Genomic DNA, 24,481 nt, shown 5'->3' with positions numbered 1-24,481 from the left:
AGTGCGAAACTCCTCTGTATATGTGTTGGAGCTGCCAGCTGAAAATGCCCGTAGCTAACACTCAACCCACTTAAATTTCGACAGATATGGCACCATCCATCTCCTGAACCCAGCACAATCTGCCAACTCCCCTCACTTTTTTTCTTAGGAAAACTCTCATTCAGCCCCCTGTTGACGTGGCTTGTCTGCCTACAATCCCTACCAATCAGATTAAAGGCATGTGCCCTGTGCCAGCCTTCGTTTTACAAAACAATGAAGACTTCATTTTTCAAATTAACTTTTATTTCCCTTCCTGCATTTTACATATTTCTTTCTCCACATGGAAAAAATTAATGTGCATAGAAGACTGCATTATAATGTTAGAGAAGTTGAAAGTAGTATTTTAATAATGTTAGTACAAGGTTAATCAGTTATGTAATGCAGTTTCCATACATCCAATATAAATTGTGCACCTCTTTATTTTAACCTGCAGAACACTGTTTTTTAAAAAAAAATTAATGTGCTCAGAATGCCTGCAGTTTCAAACTGCGCCTTGTGTTTCTCTACTGTATATTGTATGCTGGCAAAAATGCTGTATATTGTATGCTGGCAATAAAATCCCATACATGTCCTTACAATGCCATTACAGTTTGGAAAACCTTGTCCTTTTTTCGTAAATGCCTTCTGGGAGAGCAAGAAGGAGGCTTCCGACTTTGGGAAAACGCACGGCAGTCCCAAACGGAGTCCCCTCTTTTAGACTGGAAACTAATGTCTAGCCTTCCTAGACCACTTGGGCGCAAGAGAAGAATCACTGAAATCTGCACCAGGAAAGGTGAAGCATAAGCTTTATGACCAAGACTGGATAGATGCGTGCAAAACAGTCTACAAAAAATCTTTATGGTCATTGTGACTTGGATTGTAGGTCAAGAGGAACATTGCCCAAATATTTGGTAAGATTTCCACTCGGCTACACAGAAGGCAGGATGTTGTTGCCTTGGCCAAGAAGGGGTGGTGTAAACCCCACTCGGCCCAACCTGTAAATCGGCACCTGGATGCCAAGTATAGGCAAATGGATGGGGGTCCACTCTTGTCGGCCCACCCTCAACCGCACTCTTCAGTGATTGCTGCGGCGTCACTCTACTCAAAGCTGTCATCCTCGGCCACCTCGTCATCGGCGCTGCTAGACAAGGATAAAATCTTGGAGGAAGTGACGCGTGATCCCCTAAGGCCACAGCAATCCCCCGGAGAGGAAGGTGTTCTGATTCCTTGGAGAAGGGCAGAACTATCTCTTCCGTATAGCTTAATACACACCACGGCCTGTCATCTGCCCGGGCGTGCGACAGGAACCGGGGGAAGAAAGGGGAACAGGCAGGCTTCCTTTCTAACAAAGAAGTTGAACATCGAGGAAAAAGAGTAAACCTTGCCATTTGGGACACGGCAGGTCAAGAACAATTCCATGCACTTGGCCCTATCTACTACAGAGACTCGAACGGAGCTATTTTAGTATATGTTACAGATAAAGACTCCTTTCAGAAGTCATACATGTAGCATAGCAGTATATACACAGTCGATGCTTCAATAATTGGCAAGACCAAGATCAGTTACACACAGTATTAAAGTGGTGAAGCCCGCGAGGAGGAAAGGGCGTGCTGTTAACTGCTGTACCGCTGAGAGACTTACCCTATCTTCTGTGATCTACAGAGACCAGCAGAGATTGAATGGCTGAATCACTCTTGCCGCTCTGAGTCGCGTAAGTCTGTCAGTTTCAGACAGCTGACAGCGGTTGCGGAGAACGGGAAGCGAGAGCCAATGAATTTGCATTCCCACGTGACTCGTCTCACGTGCCATCAAGAGGACACGCCCCCTGACCAGCCCATAAAACCATAACAGCGCGACCCTTGCAGCGTGAAGCCCACGAGGAGGAAAGGGCGCGCTGTTAACAGCTGTTTACGGCTGAATCGGTGGAAACTGCTTCTAAGTGTCAACAATTAATTCTATTCATAAAATCGACTGACTAGTAAGAAACTGACTATTTACAACCATAAATACCCAAAGATGGATATTGTAAAATCTCGTACAAGACTCCAAGAAAAATTACAAGAATCTGTAATGATGACTAACAGAGTCAGGGCACAGGTCACCATTAAACATCAGCCCATTACTACATTCATGGAGGAGAAGCATAGATTAGCAAAAAACAAAGTGATTAATGCGCAAAAAACAGAGACTAAAAACATCATCTATGAAACAACACCTAAGACAGTGGCTACCACAGAGGATAGCATGGAAGCCCAGACACAGTCTGCAATCAGAAGTACTTTGGAGCTGACAAGCGTACCAGCAACAGAACTTCTAACCAAAGAGATCTTAGCAAATACTGATACGGATACTGATGTAGTAGCACCAGACCAAGGAATTATCAAGAGTGACAATCTACAGCAACCAAGATTGCAAGACTCCTGCTTTACACCATCATTGCAAGAGAGAGCAAGGATTGCAAAACAACATTGGCAATCAACATATCGCCCGACCAACTCACTTTGTGATAATGAAATGCAGACTCTACCTATCGGATAGCACGCCTGTCACTTGACATTACTGAAATAGACGCAATAATGGACTCTCAAGAGAAAAGACCAGAAGTATTCAACGGGATCCATCCAACTCCCCATACGAATCAAATAAACACCTCTACACCGATAATCCATAAAGAAAGCCATACAACAACAAAAGCATGTACTGAAAAACCAAATAACCATGTAAAGATACAAAGAAAAGAGACTACTGAATCCTTATCCATAAATAATCATTCCGACCTGGCGAGGTACCTGCCTAAATCTCCTCAGAGATTACCTACCACAATGTTAGACTTGCAAAATACCCCGATTGCAGTACTATCTTAAGCAATGATTCCATTTTTGAAAATAAAGGAATCCATGGTCGATGCTACAAAAGATCAAGCAACGCTTTTAGCGATGATCATGACGAAACAAACTCAGTTCGAATCACTTACTAATACCATACAAGAGCGAATGAAATACGAAGCAGAAGCATCCAGGACATGGCAATCCCGATTAGCGGACATGGCAACAGTGGATCGCATAGACGAAAAAGCGAAAAAAGTCACTTATGGCAACTCAATCACAATCATCAATTCAAGAAACTCAAACTGAGGAAAAAGGCTACGGTAATAGAACTAACACTGATCAGACAACACAGTATGAAATGCAACCGTTGACGATTGAAACAAACAACCACTTACTACCGATAATTCAAGCCTCAAATGAACCCCCAATGTGCACACCATTTGATATATTTGATCTTTCCAAACGAGGCACAGTGGAACAAGCTGCCCTGAATAAATCAACTCACAAAAAAGCGATTAAGAAATCGCAAACCGGATCTCGAGCGTTCCTAAGAAAAATGCAAAGTGTGCAAAAAGCACTAGATGATAAAACAAAGTCAGCTAACCAAAGTAATGTTCAAAAAGGTCCAAACCCCAGTTCGGCTATAGTAAACATCTCGAAATCAATTTTTCAAATTGTTAAACAAGTACCAAATGAACCATTGGATGACCTGTTAGCGGAAATCAATCATGACGCCCAAAATCCTACAACAAATAAGCCCCAGTAGCAGAGATCCAAACAATTAAGGATTCGTCGGGTGACTATTCAATCACCAAAAACCCTCAGGACGACCTATTGATCGTCATTGATGAGTGCTACGATACATCCTTGGCAACTTCAACAAAATCCCAAGAATCAGACGACCAAGAAAATAACATATCTTTTATACATTCATCGGTATCAAACGTTGAAACATGGTCATCTGCAGAAAAGCAGAAGAGCGAAAAAGACACACCGATGTCTAGCAGAAGTCCTCCTATTACGAGACCAAAGTTTCAAAACCCCTTGAGTACTATGTATGCTCATAGAGTAGCTCTGTTTCAAACGACGACAACTACAGAAGCACCGGTGATACTCAACAGATCTAACACTCTACGCTTACTAAAAGCCATCCCAGATCTTAGCGAATTCGAAACGGACGCCATTGAAGTAATCATTTTCCCGAATAAAAATCACATGGAGGAAGCTCATATTGACTTCTATTTAGAAGAAACCATGCAGAGAGTCCTAGTGGCAAATCATCAATTTAAGAAACTTGGATTTAAAGTAGAAGAAATCTTTGTATCCAGAATGATGGCTAGGAAAAAATCCAGGAATATTTCACTATTTGATCAAAGAAAAAACTATAACCAAAGAAAGGAGACAAAAGAAAACAAAAATCAGAACGACAATATATATACCGCCAAACCGAAAAAAAAAATTCCGAAAGATAAAATCAAACTTCCCGACCAAGTAGAAAAACATACTTCTAACCACCAAAGAATAAAACTAACGACACAAACACAATATCCCCAACATCTTGGACTACAAGGGGTTACAAACATCTCTTAGAAAACCCATCGATAACCTTAGCAGAATCAGAAATAATCTGCTTACAAGAAATTTGGTTGACCGAGGAAGTCCTTTGTGATGGATATATAACTTGGCTGAATCCTGCAATAGCGTCGAGTTTAGGCAGACCGGCATCAGGGATGCTAATACTAATGAAAATCAATGCGACGTGGTCAATATTAGCAAGAAAGAACATAAATTCCTGGGCACAATATATTACTATCAGCATGCTAACTTATAACATGGAACATAACGATAACAATATGACTCAGGTGTTTGGAAAACAAATGCATCTCAATCTTTAACATATATTGGAACCCTACTGCGATTAGTGACAATAAATTAATCGACTCCATTGCAAGATCTAACACTGGAAATGAATTCATCATAGCTGGCGATTTCAATATACATGTAATCGATAAAGAAGGCAATAATTGTACTATTGAAGAAATGTCACCCCGTGCAAGGAAATGCATGAAAGAAATGAGAATTTGTAATATTTTCTTAGCCGAACAACCTAAGAATGCTAAAGGAATACCATATTCGACCTGGACAAGCAAAACCTCCACTTCAATAATGGACTTTATATTTGCCTCCGAAACCCTACAGAAATCAGTAATTGCAACTAACAACATTCCACACTGTTCAAGTAATCACCATCAGATTTCAATTTCATGGAGAGCCCAAAAAACTATCGCTGAGCGAATACATTTACCAGAAATGGAAGTCTTGAACGGACTGAAGAAGTTAAGAATTCAAAGACATCAAGCCACTGAAATACTTTCCACATTTCAAGAAGCACCCTTGAATGACCAGGAAAAGTTGAACTATGGATGGATCCTAGAGAAATACAAACATTCTCAGGTTAAATCTACGAACATCAAGACTACTCATGGCCATCAATACAATCCAGAAATTAAGCTAAAAAAACAAGAGCATCAAAAGAGACTACGGCTATTGAAAAAAAAGAAAGATCCTGACTTTGAAAAACAAATAAAAAAAGAAAATCAAAAATACTCTAACTATTTAAAAGCAAACAAGGCTACTATGAAACAACATAATGCCCAAGCGATTTTAAAAGCTCTACAAAACAAAAACACGAGAAACCTATGGTAAATGATGAATGATAATTCAATCCAACAAACTGATACAAGAAGTGGAAGCCCGCATCTGGGTTAAACACTTCCGTGAAGTATACAACACCAATACAGCAAACTTGCCTAAAAGCAAAGAAAACGATACGAGTACTTGGAAATTTAATTGGGATGTGGATGACATAACAAACAAAATTAATGCCTTGAATCCATGCAGAGCTCCAGGCCCTGACGGGCTTTCAAATGCTATTCTCAAAGCTACTCCAGAAAGTTGGGCAAAATTCTTCTTCCATCTATTATATGTAATAGAAAAAAGAAAAGAAATTCCTTACACTTGGACAGTTGCGATTCTGATTCCCATTTACAAGACTGGAGACCAAAAGAACCCGAATAATTAAAGGCCAATAGCCCTCCTAGATCCGCTAGGAAAACTATTTGCAAGCTATTTACAAAAACTGAACTTGGCTGCAAATAACGAAAAACAAGCGAAAAGACAAACAGGATTTGTGACAAAAATTGGAACTAATATAAACCTATTGATATCGAATTTGATAAAAACGGAAGCAATCATCCGAAAGCAACAAGTCTATGCTATATTCATAGACCTGAAAATGGCGTTTGACTCTGTAAACGGACATAAGCTCTGGGAAAAATTATCAGCATGGGGTTGTCCTACTTGCATCCTCAATCCGAGAATACAGCTCTACTCAAATACATCTGTTCGAGTTCGCCTAACAGAAGATGGTACAATCCATTCCCACTTGGAATGGACTGAAACAAGGATGTCCATTAGCTGCTTTTTTATATAACTTTTACACCAACGACTTTGAGGAACAAATCCAAAATCCTAAAGCAAATCCACCGAAGATTAACAATGAGTCAATACAAACACTAATCTATGCTGACGACATCATCATATTAGACAAAACCACAAAAGGCCTTTAAGAAACCTTGGATAAAACACAAATGTATATGTGTACGAATGACCTGCAAATTAACACAAGTAAAACAAAGGTCATGAAACTTGTCACTCAAAACTGGAAAATCCAACATCCCTTAAAAATCTTTCTTGAAAATAAAGAAATAGTGGCAACAAAGACAATAAAATATATGGGCGCTCTGATTAATCCCTCTACCAATGAAAAAGAATGGTATGAATGCATCTAAGAAAAGACAAGATCCTTAGCCAGACAAGGAAGGTTTTTTCACCTGAAATACAGCACATAATCAGTAAAGGCTACAACCCTATTATACAGACAAAAGGTAGTTCCAATAATAACCTATGCAAGCGAAACATTAATCAACCAGAAGGTGATCAATTGGTCTTTTCTAGAAGGACTATACTGGCAAAAAACACTAGCTCTCCCAAAATCGTTTCCCATTGCAAGGATCAGATTTGAATTGGCCTTACAGTCTATCGAGTCTATAGTTTCATGGAAACAGATGGACCTGTATAGAAAAATAATTTCGGATAAGCAGATTCCATCACTGGAAATACTAAAAAGAAAAACACAAGCTTTTCAAACGACAGCTCTTTCGAAATGGACAACAACAATAAAAAGAAAATTGCAACTTGAAGAAATATCAGAAGAAATGCTAACAAAGAGGCCATAGCAAGCGAAACAAAAACTAAAAAACGACGATTGGATAAAAACAGTAGAGAGCCAAACAACCTACAAACGTTACCTCAAATGTGATGCCGAGACAAGAGCTCTAAACAAACTACCTGACTATTTAAGTCAATTTCCGGACAGAAATATACGTGACTTATTTCTAAGATTTCACATGAACATACTACCGACCAGAGACTATCTAGCAATGATAGATAAATCTGACACCGTTTCCTTGGATTGTAGATTTTGCAAAGAAGTGAAAACAGAAACATTACTTCACATAATCATGGAGTGTCCGATGCTGAAAGAAAAAAGGGAACTCTTTAGAGATTTTTTTAAAATCTCGTCAAAAGCAAAGACGACTGAAGAAAGATGGTCTAATCCCCTAATAGGAAACAATCAGTGGCTTATTACAATAATTAAATTCTGGATTGAGATTACAAATGAATCGGAAAGGGTCTGAATTAAATGAATTGTTCTTATTCTAATGAAACGTTTGTAAAATCAAACCTCATTTTAAATAAAAAATAAAAAAAAAGATCTTGGAGGCGTACGAGAAGAAGCTTTATTCCAATGCTTCGCTGCTTCTTCGTCAATCCAACGTGGATGCCATGCTGGCAGCCGTTAACCAGAGGTTTTGGTGGGAAATAGCTGACTTCCTTCCAGAACCTCCTGTGCAGAGCCAGTCAAATGTCAAGGCGGGACTGGCAGAGGCAAAAATGGTCGTAAGACATCATGGAGTCCACCCTGGCCCATATTGACACCTCTGGCCGGGCCGTATGCATCGCCACGGACATGAGGACGACGGCCTGGCTTTGGGCTACTAAATTTAACCCAGACGTCCAGGAACGCATATTGGACCTTCCATGGGTGAGACCTCTTTTACTCCACCACCGATGAGGAGCTAGATAAAAAGAACAGTTTTCGAACCGCAAACTCTTTATCCTTACGAATGTCACTCCCAAGACGTACACCCAGTCACATCAACGCTCTGACAAGTGGCGGATGTTTGGAGGGTTCTGTGGCTTCCAAGAATGGAGGTCCAGGCAGTCTGACCATTCGCCGAGTCAATACCAGCGCAAACTATAAAAGGGTGGGAGCAAGGGCTTTTTTCAGTGCCCCTCCTCCACAGCAGCCTCAGTGGGAAAGAAGGCATGACGTGTCCACGTGTCTCCAGTGGGGGGCAGGCTCGGCCTACACTCAGTTTTGGTGTCAGAAGTTCGGGAACCCCTCGATCCTCCCTGTAGTATCAATGGGTTACCGCCTACCGATACCTTCCTCTCCTCCATCCTCCCCTCCTACAGATTGGGACAGCAGCTCTGTTGGCGGAAATTCAGTCGCTCATCGAGAGCCAGGCCGTTGTAGAAATCCCAGCCTCCCAGCGAGGATTGGGCTTCTATTCCAAGATTTTCGCCATTCAAAAGAAGAACCTGGCTGGCCTAAGAGTTGTGCTGGACCTCTCAACCCTCAACCTCTCCCTCCCTCTTCAAAAATTCAAGATGGTTATGCCAGCACTCATAGATGAGACTTTGTGCAAGGAAGACTGGATGTGCTCCCTGGATCTGAAGGAGGCTTACCTACACGTCCCGATTTGGCAGCCACATCGATGCAGGATCATGGGCTGCCATTTCCAATACAAGGTGCTACCCTTTGGCCCCAACTCAGCCCCCAAGGTATTTACCAGACTCATGAATACAGTGGCAGCCCTCCTCAGGGCCCAGGGACACCACATCTACCCATACCTGGACGACTGACTCCTCAGGGCGAGATCTCCAGAGGCGGTCCACCACACTTCCTCTGCTCTTATGACTATACTCCACGAGCTGGTATTTTCGCTCATCCTCAGGAAGTCTCAGCTGCAGCCTACGCAGAGAATGACCTTCCTGGGCCTCATCTGGGACAGGAGCCCCAAGAGAGTGTACCCCTCGGAGGACAAGATCACAGCCATCAAGCGGGCCACTACTTGCTTCCTCACCCGAGAAGTGACATCGGCCTGGTTGTACCAACACCTATTAGGTATCCTGGCATCGGTCCTACTGGCCGTACCCCACACAATACTCAAGATGAGGAGATTACAGCTGCCCTTCGCAGCCTCATGGAATCGGAAGAGGGTTTCCCAAGCGGAGCTTGTTAACATCCCTCATTCCCTCCACTTGGACCTCACGTGGTGTTCCAGGGACTGCTACCTGCAGACGGGCAAGCCCTTCCGGCAGCTGTCCCTGCAGGTCACCATCACTCAGGACAGCCACAGCGTCCATGGAGTCTGCACCCGGCAGGAGCAGGAGTCCCATATCAACTCGATGGAGCTGAAGGCCATCTGGCTAGCTCTCAAAGCTTTCCTTCTGCTCATTGCGGGCAAGGTCATCCTTATCCAGACCGACAGCTCCACCAGCATGTACTATGTCAACAAGCTGCGGGTACCAGGTCCCCTCCACTGTGCAGCCTAGCGGACACCATGTGGGAATGGGCCCTGGAGAACAACATCTACCTCACGGCCGTCCACCTGCTGGGGGACACCAACTTTGAGGCGGACAGGCTCAGCAAACTGGGAGCAGACCATTACGAGTGACAATTTAACGATCAAGTGCTGCTGGAGATCTTCAGCAGATGGGGGCATCCTCAAGTGGATCTCTTTGGCTCCTGGGACAACAGGAAGTGCCAGCAGTTTGCGTCCTGCAGGAGCATTGCGCCGGGTCCCTGGGTGACGCATTCCAGATACATTGGAACGGCATGACAGCATGTGCCTTCCCTCCCACACCCCGGTCCACAAGGTGATCTGCAAGATAAAGGAATCTTGTCACCTCAGCATCATCTTGATAGCTCTGTGGTAGCCGGCAAGACTGTGATTCTCAGAGCTTCTCAGCCTCTCGGACAGACCACCCATTCACCTTCTGATGGACCCAGCTCATCTTCTAGCACAGCAGGGGGGGGCAGAGTCATCCACCCTGCTCCACAGAAGTTAGCCCTTGCAACTTGGTCACGCTGAAGCACCTGAGCCTATCACAGGCTAACCTAGAAATCATTCAGGGCGCAAGGAGCAAGGCTACCAGGAGCCAGTACAAGAGTAAATGGACTAGGTTCTGTCACTGGGCAGACTCTGAAGAGATCGACCCCCTTACGTGCATGCTGGATGATGTGCTCTCCTGCACACCTTGTTCACTCAGGCGTGAAGGTGGACACATGCTGCACCTATTTGGCAGCCATAGGGGTCTATAGAAATTCGGAGGCGGTGGTCTTCTCTTCCAACCCGATGGTCAAGAGACATTTGGCGGGACTCTCCAGGCTCTACCCGCCCATTATAAAACCACACCACTTGTGGGACCTCAATGTAGTGCTTGGCGCCTTGGCGCACAAGCCCCTTCGAGCCAATGGCATCCGCGGATATCAGGCTGGTCACCATTAAGGCAGCTTTGCTAGTGGGCCTCACCTCTACTCGCAGAGTCAGCGAGATCCAGGCTCTGGCGGCCCTATACCACTTTTAACAGGGATAAGGTGGTCCTGCAGACACACCCTGCGTTCCTACCTGAGGTACCCTCTGCTTTCCATCTAAATGAGGAGATAGTCTTAAGGACGAGGCTCAGAGGGCCTTGCACTGTCTAGACGCACTCTGAAATTCTATCTGGACAGGACCAGGGGCTTCCGCAAGTCAGGCGCACTGTTTGTCACCTTCAGGGGGGGGTGGAGGAGGGTGGTCAAGACCCGGGTATCGGGCATCCAAGGCCTCGATAGCACGGCTGATGGTTTCGGCCATCAAGGAGGCCTACGAGGGGCAGCACAAGCCACTGCCAGTTAACATGCACGCCCACGCTGTCGGAGCCAAGGCCCCGGCCATTGCATTCCAACGGCAGGTTCCGTGGCAGTTCATCAGCAGGGCAGCCACCTGGGCCACCCCTTCGGCTTTCTGTAAGCATTACTGTTTGTACGCCGGCTCTGAGTTGGACACAGCTTTCAGACAGGCGGTTCTAAGGAATCTGTTTTCTTTAGGAGGGTCTCCTCTCCACCTTGGCGCTGTTTTCAGTTGTAATTGCCCATGCAGTTGGAGGAAAGGGGACAGGACGTAAGAGTAATTAATAGTTACTCACTGCAGTGACTAACGTACTCTTAGTCCCCTTTCCTCCAAATGTCCCACCATCCTCCTCCCTTTATAATTCTGGTGTCATTATGCAATGTTAAATATTGTCGACGCATCAATGGGGACTGAGGAATGGCACCGGTGGGTGGAGTCAGGGGAGCGCATGCTCCCAGGCCGTGCCCCTGTGCGCCTCTACATTTTATGGGGAAGGTTTTTTCTGGTGATAAAGGTTGTCTCCCGTCCCTAGCAAGGGACGCCCATGCAGTATGGAGGAAAGCTGACTATGGACTAAGAGTACGTTAGTCACTACAGTGAGTAACTATTCATTTTTTACCCACAAATTTAGTGATGGGCAAAAATAGTCTATTGTTGAGGAGCCCAGTTGATTATGAAACGTATGTTTCCCCGGAATGTCTAGCTCAAAACGGCCATTCACTGACCTCATGCACCATTCCATTTACCACTTAATTGGAGTCCCCTAGCACAGACCCTTAGATCCTCCATCGTAGGTTCTCTGACCTGTAGGGATACATCCTACCGTACTTGTCCAACTGGTATTTGCCCAGAAACCCCTTCGCCAATCGGTCCCCCCCCCACCCCTCAACCCCCACCTTATGTGGACTGTTCTAAAAGTTTAGAATATCAAATTTAGCACTACCCGGCCGGCTAAACCTTAATATTTGTAGGTAATCCAACTGAGTCTCCCGTACCTCAACACTGCATTGTAATGAGGCCTTGACCAGGGTAACTAGACCCCCATAACACCTCCACCTCCGATTTCTTTTGGCAGGTATGCCAAAAGAAACATAGCCATCCATTAGGGGCGTCTCGAGGGCCCATGTTTTCCTGTAACAGGATCACATCATGGCCCCTCAAAATTCCACATCGTCAGCCTGCCACAATGTATCCTTTATGCAGGCTATATTCCAGGATATTAACTTTACAACCTGACCTGCCGCCTCCTGATTTAAGATTCTAGTCCCCATACGCTGCCCACTGCCAACCTTAGGCCCTTGCACCACCACCATATTCTTCGACTTTGGTACCCTAAGTCAGTCCTGGTCATCCAAAGATGATAAGGGGTTGAATCTATTTTGAAACAACACACCCCCAGGAGCTTCACCCCAACCTGGCCCAAAGGCTCCACTCCTGCCCACCTTCGTCCATGCGAATAGCTGTTGTTCAGTACCTGCACTTGGAGCTCCCCTTTCACCTGGACCATTTCCCCTATTAGACCACCTCTCTATAGGTCCCAGAATTGGTCCCGCCTGCAACCTAGTAAGGCAGGTAACCCAGCCTAACCCTCCTGCTCTCCAATATAGAGCCATTTGCTCTTAAACCTCTTGTTAGGTTTGAAGTTACCATATGCCTAACTATTTTTGGGTTGGTGAAGGGGACTGTGACCGCAATGCAGTCTCCTTCCACGCGTTTTCTTGTGGAACCCACCCATACCGCTCTTCTAGTCATTATTACTAGATTAGGGTCAATGCCAGGGCCCATCAGATTAGTATTGATCCAATGAGTGGCTTTATTGATCAGAGATTTGGATTTTTTCAGATCTGCCTTTGGCAGACCCCTTACTCCCATTATTATCCCCACTAACGGAGCCGCTGCCGGGGGAAGATTTAACACACTATTTTCTCCACTAACCTGCTCTACCATGGGGGCATTAACCGATGTCCCCTGCAAGGGGCTAGATCTCCCCATATCCCCTCTCCTAGATTGTTTCTCCCTGTTACCTACACCATCCCCCTCGTCAATTATGATTACTCCTCCCAAGTCCATACCCACCCCATCACCCTTACCCTCCTTATTAGGTACAATCACAGATGTACCCCCCATACCCCTCTTGACCCCCCGCTCACCTATTTCTTTTTCACAAGCGAGAGGCTCCACTTTTGTTTTTAAATTTCTGATGGAGTCATCCAGAATCGCTAATGTGTTCATGACCCCATTTTTAAAAGAATGAAGGAGGGCATGTATTTTTTACAACCATTGAGATTCCCAGTATAATTTTACAACCATTGAGTTTCCCAGTATAATTCCCTCCCCCCCAACCCCCCTGCTTAGCAACCAAAAGCTGATATAGGTGCTTTCATTTGGCATCAATTGGGGACGCTAGCCAAACCTTGCCCTCCTCCACCTCCATGGAATTCCATGATACTTCCTCCCTGGACGGTGGTGCACCCACTTCCTCCAAATCTGGCTGTTCCTCCATAACTCCTAGCCCGGTTAGCGCGATCACATACATATTTTTACTAGAGATTGCAATATCCTTGATACAGATATCATGTTGACATCGGGCCCAGCCCCCTGGCAGTGGTTTCTATACCCCCTCACAATATTAACCACAGGGGAGCCCTTGTCCCACACCCTCTCAACTTGCCCCCCAATAGATGAGGCAGCTTCCCGAATGGCTTTTTCTGTTTCTTGGATCCTGTTAGCCAGTTTCCCTGCCATAAATTTTAGATGTATGTCCAGCGAGAGTTGGGATACGACCCTCCTGGCCTTACCCATCTTGCCTAGATTTTTGGTGGGTGGGTTTGGGGTTATACAGGCTTTCGGCTTTTTGGCACTAACGGCCAATTTGCCCAATCCTTCTCCTTCCCTTGCCTTCCTTTTGACCATTTTTTGTTTTGGGATCAAGTTTATTAGGTAAGATGGGGTGCTAAAGTGCAGAGGTACTATGGTGCTAAAGTGCAACAGTGCTAGGGTGCTAAAGGGCTACTGCTGGAGTACTAGTATGGTACTACTGAGCTAATATGCTACAGTACACACCATAAAATACCAGAGGGCTACTAAGGCCCACTAAAGATCTACTAATGAATCTACTAAACAGTAAAAATCCACAATGTCATAAAATATACAACCTAGATTGTATAGTTGTTTAAAATATATATAGATTTATTTTATTTTTTTTAAAGATACCCTTGCGTTGTAAAAAAAAGTAAAAGCAAAGAAAAACAGCAAGGAGCAAAAGAAAACAGAAAAAGTTCAGCAGCAATTATAAAAGAATGTCCCAAGGCTAATTAAAATCCAGTGCCTTACGGTACTACAAGTCCATGTGCAATAGGCTTCTCTAAAAGCACAACTAAAATCACTATCGGTCTGGGACAATGAGTCCAAATGCCAATAGTCCCGTAGTCCGATGATTCCAAATAGTTTAATAGTATCAACAGGTCAGCTTATATTTATGGCAAGAGATTTCGGAGTTGCACTGGCCAAAGCATAGAGGTTTGTGAGGCTCTCTATGCACTTTAACTGTCCCGTCATTTCCCCCGCCCTTAATCCCCCCCCAGGATGCCTACTGCCTTGCCGCTGCTGCTACTGGAGGGGAGAGGAAACTTGCGGCCCCAACAGTGCACACAAGCAGACCAATTACGGGCCAGACACAAATAAATAACAATATCACGGGCAGGGCTCTGGGACCATAAATTAAAATCAGATACAATACTCCTCTTGATTGCTCAATAGAGGGACAGAACATGGCAACAAATGACCGAAGGGCAGGGCATGCCTGACAGCTTGAGGATCCGCCAGAGTCTTTATCTCTACCCCTACCCTTCAGGATCTTCAACACCGTCTCTGGGACCTTGGGCACAGCAACAATACAAGGATGGTTAGATCCTGGCGGCCCGCCCACTCAAATGCCAGAAGCCAGCTAAACCGCTACGTGAAGATTATGCAGTTAGTGTACGGGCACAAGCAGCAGCCACAGATGGAGAGCTACAGTGCTATATGGGGTAGCCGGGTGATGCAACTCATGGTTAGTTCAAAGCACTCGGGGGGACTACAGGGTTCCAAAATATCCACTGCGCGGGCTGTAAGGGCTACTGGAGGGTGTTTTGAATGCTGAAACCCCGCCTCCTGGGTGAAAAGACAGCAAAAACAGACCGGGGCTGTGCCAGGGCTCACGTTGCTCGTCGGCTACAAGACCTATAAGTATGCTTAAATATTTTTATACTGTCTTTGTACATTAGCAAAGTGCAAAGTTGTGAGCAACAATTCGTTTAAGGCAACATGAAAAAAAATATTGATGAATTAGTGCAGGTTTCGTTTTCAAATAAATATCTCTTTTTAAAGAACCAAACTCTGGCTTTAGGTTACATTTAGAATTGCATCCAATTTGTGTGTTGCGTCTTTCTCTCAAGCAATAGCTTCATTAATTGTCTTGGGTCCCAATTAAAAATGGTCATTTAAATTGTGTTTTGCCAATCATTTCAAGGTAGCTTCAACATAGTCTGAAGGTCTCGTGGCCCTCATTCTAATACGGCAGGCGCTTACTTGTATAAAGGGTGTTTACATAAAGGGGGTTTGCCAGGATATTTCCCACTATCGAGTCTGTCAGGCTCTTTGCACTTCTTAGTAAACTAAAGTATTTCTTCCTGTAATCAAATTCGTGGCAATGTTTGAATAATCGGACAAAATATAAATGTTTCATTATTAAGGTTTCCTGTCTGAGTGGTAAAGCATGTGTGTTGTTCTCTTAGAATGCACTCCAAAAACCTCTACCAGCTGCAGCCCTGCACCGGATTCTCCTATGAGCTCAAGCGAATCTGTGAAGAGTCTCACAGAATTGGTCCAACAGCCCTGTCCTACCATTGAGGCAAAGGATTCTAAAGCCCAGGAGTGCAGTGACCCAACCAGCTGTGATTCCCAGCCATCAACACCACTGCCCCTCCCAGGCCATTCTGCGCTTAGCATCCAAGAACTGGTCGCTATGTCACCAGAACTGGACACCTATGGCATCACCAAAAGAGTTAAGGAGGTGTTGACAGACAACAACCTGGGTAAATTGTTATGATTAAAGTTGTGGTAAAAAAAAGTTTATTTATTCAAAATTGCAATTTCCTGTTTTTTTTTCTAAAAAGGCTTTGCTGTTTTTAAAGTTAAACCACAAATGAAATGTACGTAAATATTGCAGATATACATGATTGCAATTTCTATGTTTGAGTAATGTTTTTAAGAAGTACTGAAAGGTCTCGTGATTACTGTTGTATGAGAGTAGGAAAGGCTTTAAAAGATGTACCATATTTTTAGATTAGTATTGTTACCTTAATGTGAAGCAGACTATTACTTTGTGACCACAAAAACCTATCAACTCATGCATTGAAACTCATGCTGTGCTTTGTGGGCAAAGAAGAGAATTAACTTTAGCTTTAAACATGAAGTTCCATTAAGTCCGGTTTTTTTCTAATTATATTTACATTTTGATTATGTTTTTAATGTATCCTTTACAGAGCTTCCAGGAATCAATGTGCACATAGCATTCTTAAATTAACCGATAGAACATATTTTAGCAGGCTTTATGCCTAATATCCAGTTGGAATTTTATTTTATACCTTTGTCGTTCTGAAACAGCCGACTTCTACTGACGCAAGATTCATTGCTATTTTCATCTGCTCTACTTACACTTAGCAAAAGCTTTGTTTCGAGGGGATTGGGTCCTCCGACGTATTCCATATCTATGACAGCTAATGTCCACAGCTGTGCAGCTTTGGAACATTTTCGGCTCCTGCGTCGTCGACGTCGATGCGCCGTCCCCGAGGACCTTCTCCGACGGCCGACGTCACCCGATGTGATAAGTAGGACGCACGACGCCCGTAGCCTCAGTTCCATTTTTTCCACGAACGTGTTCGCTTCTTGAATCTCGGTACGCCTCGACTCTTTGGAGTTTGTTGTATTCTTCTCGGTTCTTTGAACCTGCTCGGTTTTTGTGAAAACCTGTTCGTGACGATGTCTACCTCGTCTTCAACCCCGCGTCCGGGCTTCAAGAAATGAGGGGACTGTGGGTCCACGATGTCGGTCACGGACTCGCACGATGCCTGCCTCTGGTGCCTCGGGGAGGCCCAAAATACGGACGACTGTGTCAACTGCCAGTCGCTCGCGGCAAAGGCCTTGCGGGAGCCCAAGAAGTTGTCAGTAGGTCAGGTGTCTAAGCCCCGGAAGTCGAGGTCTACGGGGCTTTCGACGGATGACTCGAAAGGCGGCTCTCCGCATCATCGTCGGAAGTCCAGTGGGTCTCTTCCCAGGTGTAGGTCTCCCCACTCATCTGCCTCTTCGAGGCATTCCCGGAAGCGACGGCATCAGTCGCCTTCCCCGTCCTCTTCCGAGGACTCCGTCCGTTGGCAGGTCGCTTATCCCACCATGCAAGCGACACCGGAAGAATGGGCTTCCTTCGGGAAGCAGATGTTAGCGATTCTTGAATTGCAGGGCACCGGTCTGTCCGTGCCTCCGAGTGGGGTTGGTCGGCACCGGTCTAGAGACACCGCTTGTGCGCCTTCGGGCTCGGGTGGTCGGCACTGCTCACGGGAGAGGTCCCGCTCGGACAAGGGTAGCCGTTCTCCCCATGCCTGTTCCAGGTCCCGGTCCTCGACGCGCTCGAGACTGCGTGATCCTGTGCCATCTTCGAGGAAGACGTCGACGCCTGTGGCGCCGAGGTCGTCTACGACCTCTCTCTCAAGGCTCCGCCTCCGAGGGGGTCATCGATGCTGTCGGCGTCTAGGTCACCGAGAGACATGCTTGGCGCGCCGGCTTCGAGGCCTGTGTCGACGCCGTCGATGCTGGCAGCGCTGCAGCTGACGTCGACGCTGATTCTCTCGACGCCGGCGCAGACTCGTTCGGCGCCCTCAACGCCTTTCGAGGCGGTGGTGTCAGAGGGGCGCTGTGGCACGGGGTTAGCCCCTAGAAAGGCTCTGGCTAAGGTCAGTCATAGCTTTGGTCCCCAGGTGTCTTCCTCTCGCCGCGTGGAGTACATTTCAGAGGGTGATGAAGGCTCTGATGAAGGCTTCGTTCCGGTTACGGTGCCGGATGAGCTTCTCTCGGGCCATAGCCAATTTGATGACCTGAGGCAGTCACTGCATGATGCCAGTGGACTGGACACCTCTCCGGAGGTGGAGTTTTGTAGGCCGGAGCCTGGCACTCATGCCGATTCTTCGTACCAGCGCGTTATGTCTTGGGTCACCGAGTACTTGGGATGGTCGGCTCCCCCAGGGGAGTTCGTTCAGGATGATCTCATGGACATCCTTGATCTTGGTCCCCCCACTGACCCGGTACTGCCGTTTCATATGGCTCTGCAGAGAAGGGTGACGGTGGCTTGGACTGCTCCGGAGAGTCTCCCGGCAGTGGGCCAGTCTTTGTCGCGAAAATACCATCCAGCCAGTAGCGACCCCCTGCTACTTGTCCAGGTACCCCACTCCGGAGAGTTTGGTGGTGCAGGGGGCTACGGCCCCGGCAAAGCAGGCGTCGTATCCTACCATCCCTCCAGATAGGGACGACAAACGTTTTGACGGCTGGGCAAAGAAAGTGTTTTCTTCAGGGGGTATGGCGCTTCAGGCAGCCAACTCCGTATGTGCCTTGTCTCCTTTCACACAGACTCTGTGGAACTGTGTTGCATTAGCGGCGGAACATATTCCCGAAGGGGGCGAACAGGATGGTTTCCTTGCTATGGTTCAGGATGGCAAGGATGCCATGTGTGAAGTTGTTCAGTCGGGTTTGGACATGGCAGATTGTGTCAGCCGGTCCATGGCGGCGAGCACTGTAATACGCAGGTTCGCGTGGTTGCGGAAGTCTGGGTTCGCTCCTGATGTGCAGTCCCGGCTCCTCAACATGCCCTTTGAAGGTGAACATCTTTTTGGCAGCAAGGCTGATGAGAGCCTTGAGAGGTTGCAGACCTCCAAAGCTGCAGCGAAGTCGTTGGGCGCTGCAGTTCGACAACCTCCGCCTTTTCGTCCTAGGGGACAACAATGGAGGGGAGGTTCCTTTCGCTATTACTTGTCCTTCAGTAAAGAAAGAGGAGCTGTCAGTCAAAGAGGCCACCGTAAGAGTGCCAGAGGTGGAAAACAGGGTACTCGAGGTGCCAAGGCCGCTCGGGCAGTTGCCTCTTTGCCCTCAGGCAACGCCGCAGCCGCTACCACTCAGTCATGAGGCCAGGTCCCATGGTTCGCCGGTTGGAGGAAGGCTGGCGCAACATCTTGTAGAGTGGCGTGCCATTACTTCAGATGTGTGGGTTCTGGAGATCATAACCCACGGCTACTGTCTTACTTTTCGGCAGAGGCCTCACGACAATCCACCTGGGAACCTCTTTGAAGAGTCCGGATCCGCTCCTTGTGCAGGAAGTTCAAGCCCTGCTGGAGAAAGGCGCCATAGAACTGGTGCCTGTAGGGGAGAGGAACAAGGGATGGTATTCCCCTTATTTTTTGATTTCGAAGAAAGACGGGGGATTGAGACCCATCATGGACTTGCGCGGTTTGAACAAACTCCTCAGGAAGGACAAGTTCAAGATGGTGACTCTTTCTCAAGTCCTCAGGCCCTTCAACTTCAGGACAGGTTGGTGTCTCTCGACCTCAAGGACGCTTACTTCCATATGCCGATCCATCCCAAGCACAAGAAGTACCTGAGGTTCGCGGTTGGCGACTCGCACTTTGTTTCGGGTCCTGCCGTTCGGATTGACCTCCGCCCTGAGGGTTTTCACCAAGTTCATGGTGGTGGTGGCAGCGCATCTCAGGAAAGGGGGGATTCACATCTACCCCTACCTGGACGATTGGTTGATCAGGGGGAGCTCTCCCGAGCAAGTCCTGGATCATCTGTCCGTCACCTGCCACTCCCTTCACAAGCTGGGCTTCTCCCTCAATTTAAAAAAGTCCCATTTGAAGCCAACACAGCGGCTCCAGTACATCGGAGCAGTGCTCGACACATCCCTGGGGCTGTGTTTTCCTCCCCAGGTGAGGGCTCTTCACATTCAGCAGATGGTGCACAAGTTTCAACTTGCCCAGACTCCCCCAGCGTCCGAGTTCTTGAGACTGCTCGGCCTCATGACACCCTGCATTCTTCTGGTGCCAGAGGCCAGGTTGCGGATGAGATCTTTGCAATGGGCACTCAAGCTCCAGTGGTCTCAGTCCTCTGGCAGGATGTTGGACCCTGTTCAGGTGCCGCCCTCGGTCGCCCAGGACCTTCTGTGGTGGGCTGTCGAAGGCAGTCTGATGAAGGGGGCCCCATTTTGGCTGCCCTGGCCGGAGGTGACGATCGTGACGGACGCATCCCTCACGGGATGGGGAGCTCATGCAAACGAGTTGACAGTCAGCGGTTGTTGGTCTCCGTCGGAGTCCAGACTCCATATCAATCTGTTGGAGCTGAAGGCCGTCAGGCTTGCCCTGAAGGCTTTTCTGCCGACTGTGCGAGGAAAGAGTGTCCTGGTTCTAACGGACAACACGGTGGCCATGCACTACCTCAACAAAAAGGGGGGGGGGGGCAGGGTCACTTCCTCTGTGCAGGGAAGCAATGCAGCTCGAGTTCTGGGCCATCCAGCAGGAAGTTTCGATCTCGGCTGTTCATCTGGCCGGAGACGACAACGAGACAGCGGACGCTCTGAGCAGGCAGAGCACGATCTCTCAAGTGGGAGCTGGCTCAGGAGATTCTCCTGGAGATCTTTGCCTTTTGGGGGACCCCTCAAGTGGATCTCTTCGCCTCCAGTGTCAACCGGAAGTGCGAGAGGTTCTGCTTGCGGGAATTTCCTCCAAAAGGAGCCTTAGGAGACGCGTTCGTGGTGGAGTGGTCATTCCCACTGCTGTACGCGTTTCCTCCAGTCCCCGTCATCCCGCAAGTACTGCAGAGGTTACGGAGGTTCAGTTCCCGGATGATCCTCATTGCTCCGGCATGGGCCAGGAGGACGTGGTACCCGGACCTTCTCGACTTGTCCATCTGCCCTCCACGTCGTCTTCCCTACCGAGACGATCTGCTCTCACGGGAGGGGGGTCAGGTTCTCCATCCAGAGGTCAGATCCCTCAACCTTCACGCTTGGCTTCTGAAAGGTTGAGTTATAAGGATTGGGACCTCCCTGAAGACATGATGGAGGTTTTGCTCTCGGCCAGGCGGCCGGCAACAAAGTCTCTGTACCGTTGGAGAAAGTTCTGCGACTGGTGCAGAGTTAAGAATGTGGATCCTTTTGAGTGTGACATTCCCATGGTTCTGTCTTTTTTGCTTTCCTTGGCACACAGGGGCATGCAAGTGGGGACCATTAAAGGGTACCTGGCGGCGCTGTCCATATTTAAGCGCTCGTCTGAAGAATGTTCCTATTTTAAGATTCCTTTAATTTCTGTTTTTGAAAGGGCTCACTAATGTGTTCCCTCTGTCACCTTTTCTGGTGCCCGGTTGGGATTTGAACCTTGTTCTTAAGTTTCTTATGGGTGCTCCGTTTGAGCCTTTGCATTCTTGCCCTTTGAGACTGTTAACTCTGAAAACTGTGTTTTTGGTTGCGGTTTCTTCTGCTTGCAGAGTGAGTGGGTTACAGGCACTTTCAGTTAAGCCACCCTTCACTGTGTTTCATAAGGACAGGGTTGTCCTTAGAGTGCGTCCGTCCTTTCTTCCAAAGGTGGTTTCGGAATTTCATTTGAGCCAGAAGGTTGTTCTTCCGGCGTTCTATCCTCCTCCACATCCTGGTAAGGAAGAGGAGAGGCTCCATAGGCTTGATCCTAGGAGAGCGTTGAGCTTTTATATTTTGCGCATGTCTCGGGTCAGAGTGGACGATCAACTTTTCATTGGTTACGCTGGAAAGCGTTTGGGACAAGCTGTGACGAAACATACTTTGTCTCGTTGGATTATTTTAGCTATCTCCGAGTTTTACAGCTTGGCGGGTAAGGAACCTCCGGTTGGCTTGCGGGCCCATTCTACCAGGGGAGTGGCTGCGTCTACTGCCCTGCAGTGGGGTGTTCCTATTCGTCACATCTGTGATGCAGCCACCTGGTCTTCGGTACATACTTTTGTACATCACTACTCCCTCGATTCCATCCGAGGGCAGGATCTGGCCTTTGGCAAGGCAGTCCTTTATTCCGCAATTTGATTGGGCATGCTACATTTGTGTTCTAAATTCTTTTCCCACCTCCTTGCTTGGTACTGCTTTGGGAGTCTGTCATAGATATGGATTACGTCTGAGGACCCAATCCCCTCGAAGAACAAGTTACTCGCTTACCTGGTAACGTTCTTTCGATGGGATGGTCCGACGACGTATTCCATATCGCTCCCTCCCTACCTTCCCTGCTGCAGAATTTCTTATGCGATTGCAGCTTGCGTTCCACAAGGCCTTGTCTGTCTGACCGGCAGAAAACTGGTGTCACACGTTCTGGGGGAAAAAAACTACAACTGAGGCTACGGGCGTCGTGCGTCCTACTTATCACATCGGGTGACTTCGGCCGTCAGAGGAGGTCCTCGGGGACGGCGCATCGACTTCATTGACACAGGACGCAGACGCCGAAAATTTTCCGAAGCAGCACAGCTGTGGACATTACCTGTCATAGATATGGAATACGTCGTCGGACCCTCCCATTGAAAGAACGTTACCAGGTAAGAGAGTAACTTGTTCTTCTCACTGTTCAGAATTTAAAAATCACTTAATATCATGTATTTGAGATTACGCCTTAATCTGTCTGAACAGCATGCCTATCAGAACTGTCTATTTGTGTCCCAGCTGTTTAAGACAACTTTAGTTTACGAGGATTTCTATGATCTCACTCATGCGAAAATCTAAACACCATGTCACTTGCTGTAGTTCACCACCCTTGAATGTCTTAACATCCACAGAATAAAACAATGTCTGTTCTTGTTCGGTAATGTCTGCAATTCTGTGTTTTACTGACTGGTATTCTCCTAATAATGCAGTAAGAATGGCTTAGTGAAGAAGTATCTCGCAAATTATCTGGGCAATTACACAATGTTAAGACATAATATACCGGGTTCTGTTGTCTCTTAATGCTCTTCTTAACAATGACAATAGTATTCTAATAGACAAAGCCCACAGTTGGTAGCTTCAGAAGGTGAGCAGCTCTAAAGAATACCTGGTGACTTTTCTGTCTGCTCAGGGAGCCATGTGACTTGGCTGTTATGGAACATGTCATTAAAAACGGTTCAGTTCTGCTGCTTTGTCCTTGGGCTTTGTGCGTGTAAGCCATAGTAGGGGACTGAGACTGTCTGGTCCCAGTCCACATCCTCTGGCGCCCGAAGGTCTGTAGCTAGACGTATGTGATGACCAGTGGTTGTCCAGGATTGGACCACTCTGGGCTGTTTGGATGTTGCAGATCCTTACCATTGGTGGGCTTGCCCTCAGCCTGTACCTTAGCTATTAGACGGATAATTGTTGGATTTAAGACTTCTGCGAGGAAAAGTAGCCCGCTTATGACCCGAGGATGACTCCTGCAGCTGACCAGCATCAATTCTAGTGATTGGCTCGGTGAAGCCCTGCTCCTCTGATCTCAGAAGTCCCTCATTGATGCTTCGACCCTTGGACCTGTGTGAAAAATCAGTCTCGACCCCTGCTTGTTGATCCATGCCTTGGAAGTGTCCCACCTGGTGGACTGGCCAGCTCCCTTTTTAGGCTATCTTGCTGTAGCCATCGTTCTGAGCAGACCCTTGGTACTTGCAAGATCTTCATCTTATGCCATAAGTCACCTGTCCTCACATTTACAGTCATCTCACTACCAGGGAAGCTGTGCTGGGGCTGCTTTTGTGTTCACCACTGGAAGATCGCCTGTCACCGTCTGACCCTGGTGACCTTGGCTGAAACAATTTTTATGCACTCTTGTGAGGTGTCCTAAAGGGTCTGCACTGCCAAAGTCTGCATTTCTTCTTCATGTGGGGGTCGTCTTCTTGAAGCCAACTGGAACCGTCTGGTGAGAACCATGACCAGCTCCCGACCAATCTCTGCACAGGGTAACACTGGTCCCTAAACTCCCTCGGGCATGGCATCTGGTTGTCGAATCTAAGCTAAGGATCCTTTCCTAGGGCTTACCTTCGACAGGCCTCTGAAACCAGACCCCAAGGTCGGTTTGGGCACCGCACACAAAAAGGCCCTCCTTTTGCATACCGAAAAATAGGCGGCGAAAGGCGCATCGATGTCCCCCAAGCAAACCCTGAAGTTGCAAAAGTTAATCAAAAAACATGTCAGTTCCACCCTGCTTAAAGCCAGGTCACCGAAAAAAACAAAAAAACATTTCCATGTCTTTGGCCTCTAAGAACACACAGTATGTAGATCTCCCCCCACATTCCCATAGACTCTCTTGCAGGGGCTATGCACCACAAAAACCAAACTCCCTCCCAGGCCACCCCTATCATGTCAGGCTTCCCACATTCATGTGATTATACTCCTGAACAGTTTAATACGATTTTAGGGAGGATGTCAAGCTTTGTGGACTTTATGGACAGACACCCAGATCAACTATCATCCCTTAGAGATGCCTTAGTCAGGGGCCTCAGCATACCAGCCCCTTGCCAAGACAC

General features: G+C 47.0%; 1 protein-coding gene across 4 annotated transcripts in view; it reads left to right on the top strand.

Annotated features, from left to right (window-relative positions):
• The window catches only part of CUX1 (cut like homeobox 1), a 2,307,153-nt gene that overhangs the window by 1,505,242 nt on the left and 777,430 nt on the right, over positions 1-24,481 (top strand). For 3 of the 4 annotated variants that reach the window (XM_069614986.1, XM_069614987.1, XM_069614988.1), the window contains one exon: positions 15,706-16,005. The exons of the other annotated variant lie outside the window; for it this stretch is intronic. In XM_069614986.1, the coding sequence (XP_069471087.1) occupies positions 15,706-16,005 (300 nt within the window). The remainder of the gene's footprint in view (positions 1-15,705; positions 16,006-24,481) is intronic. 4 annotated transcript variants of the gene reach the window in all.

The sequence above is a fragment of the Ambystoma mexicanum genome, chromosome 9 (genome assembly GCF_040938575.1).
Source record: "Ambystoma mexicanum isolate Mex_15411 chromosome 9, UKY_AmexF1_1, whole genome shotgun sequence".
NCBI lineage: Eukaryota > Metazoa > Chordata > Amphibia > Caudata > Ambystomatidae > Ambystoma > Ambystoma mexicanum.
This window is presented reverse-complemented; position numbering and strand designations above follow the sequence as displayed.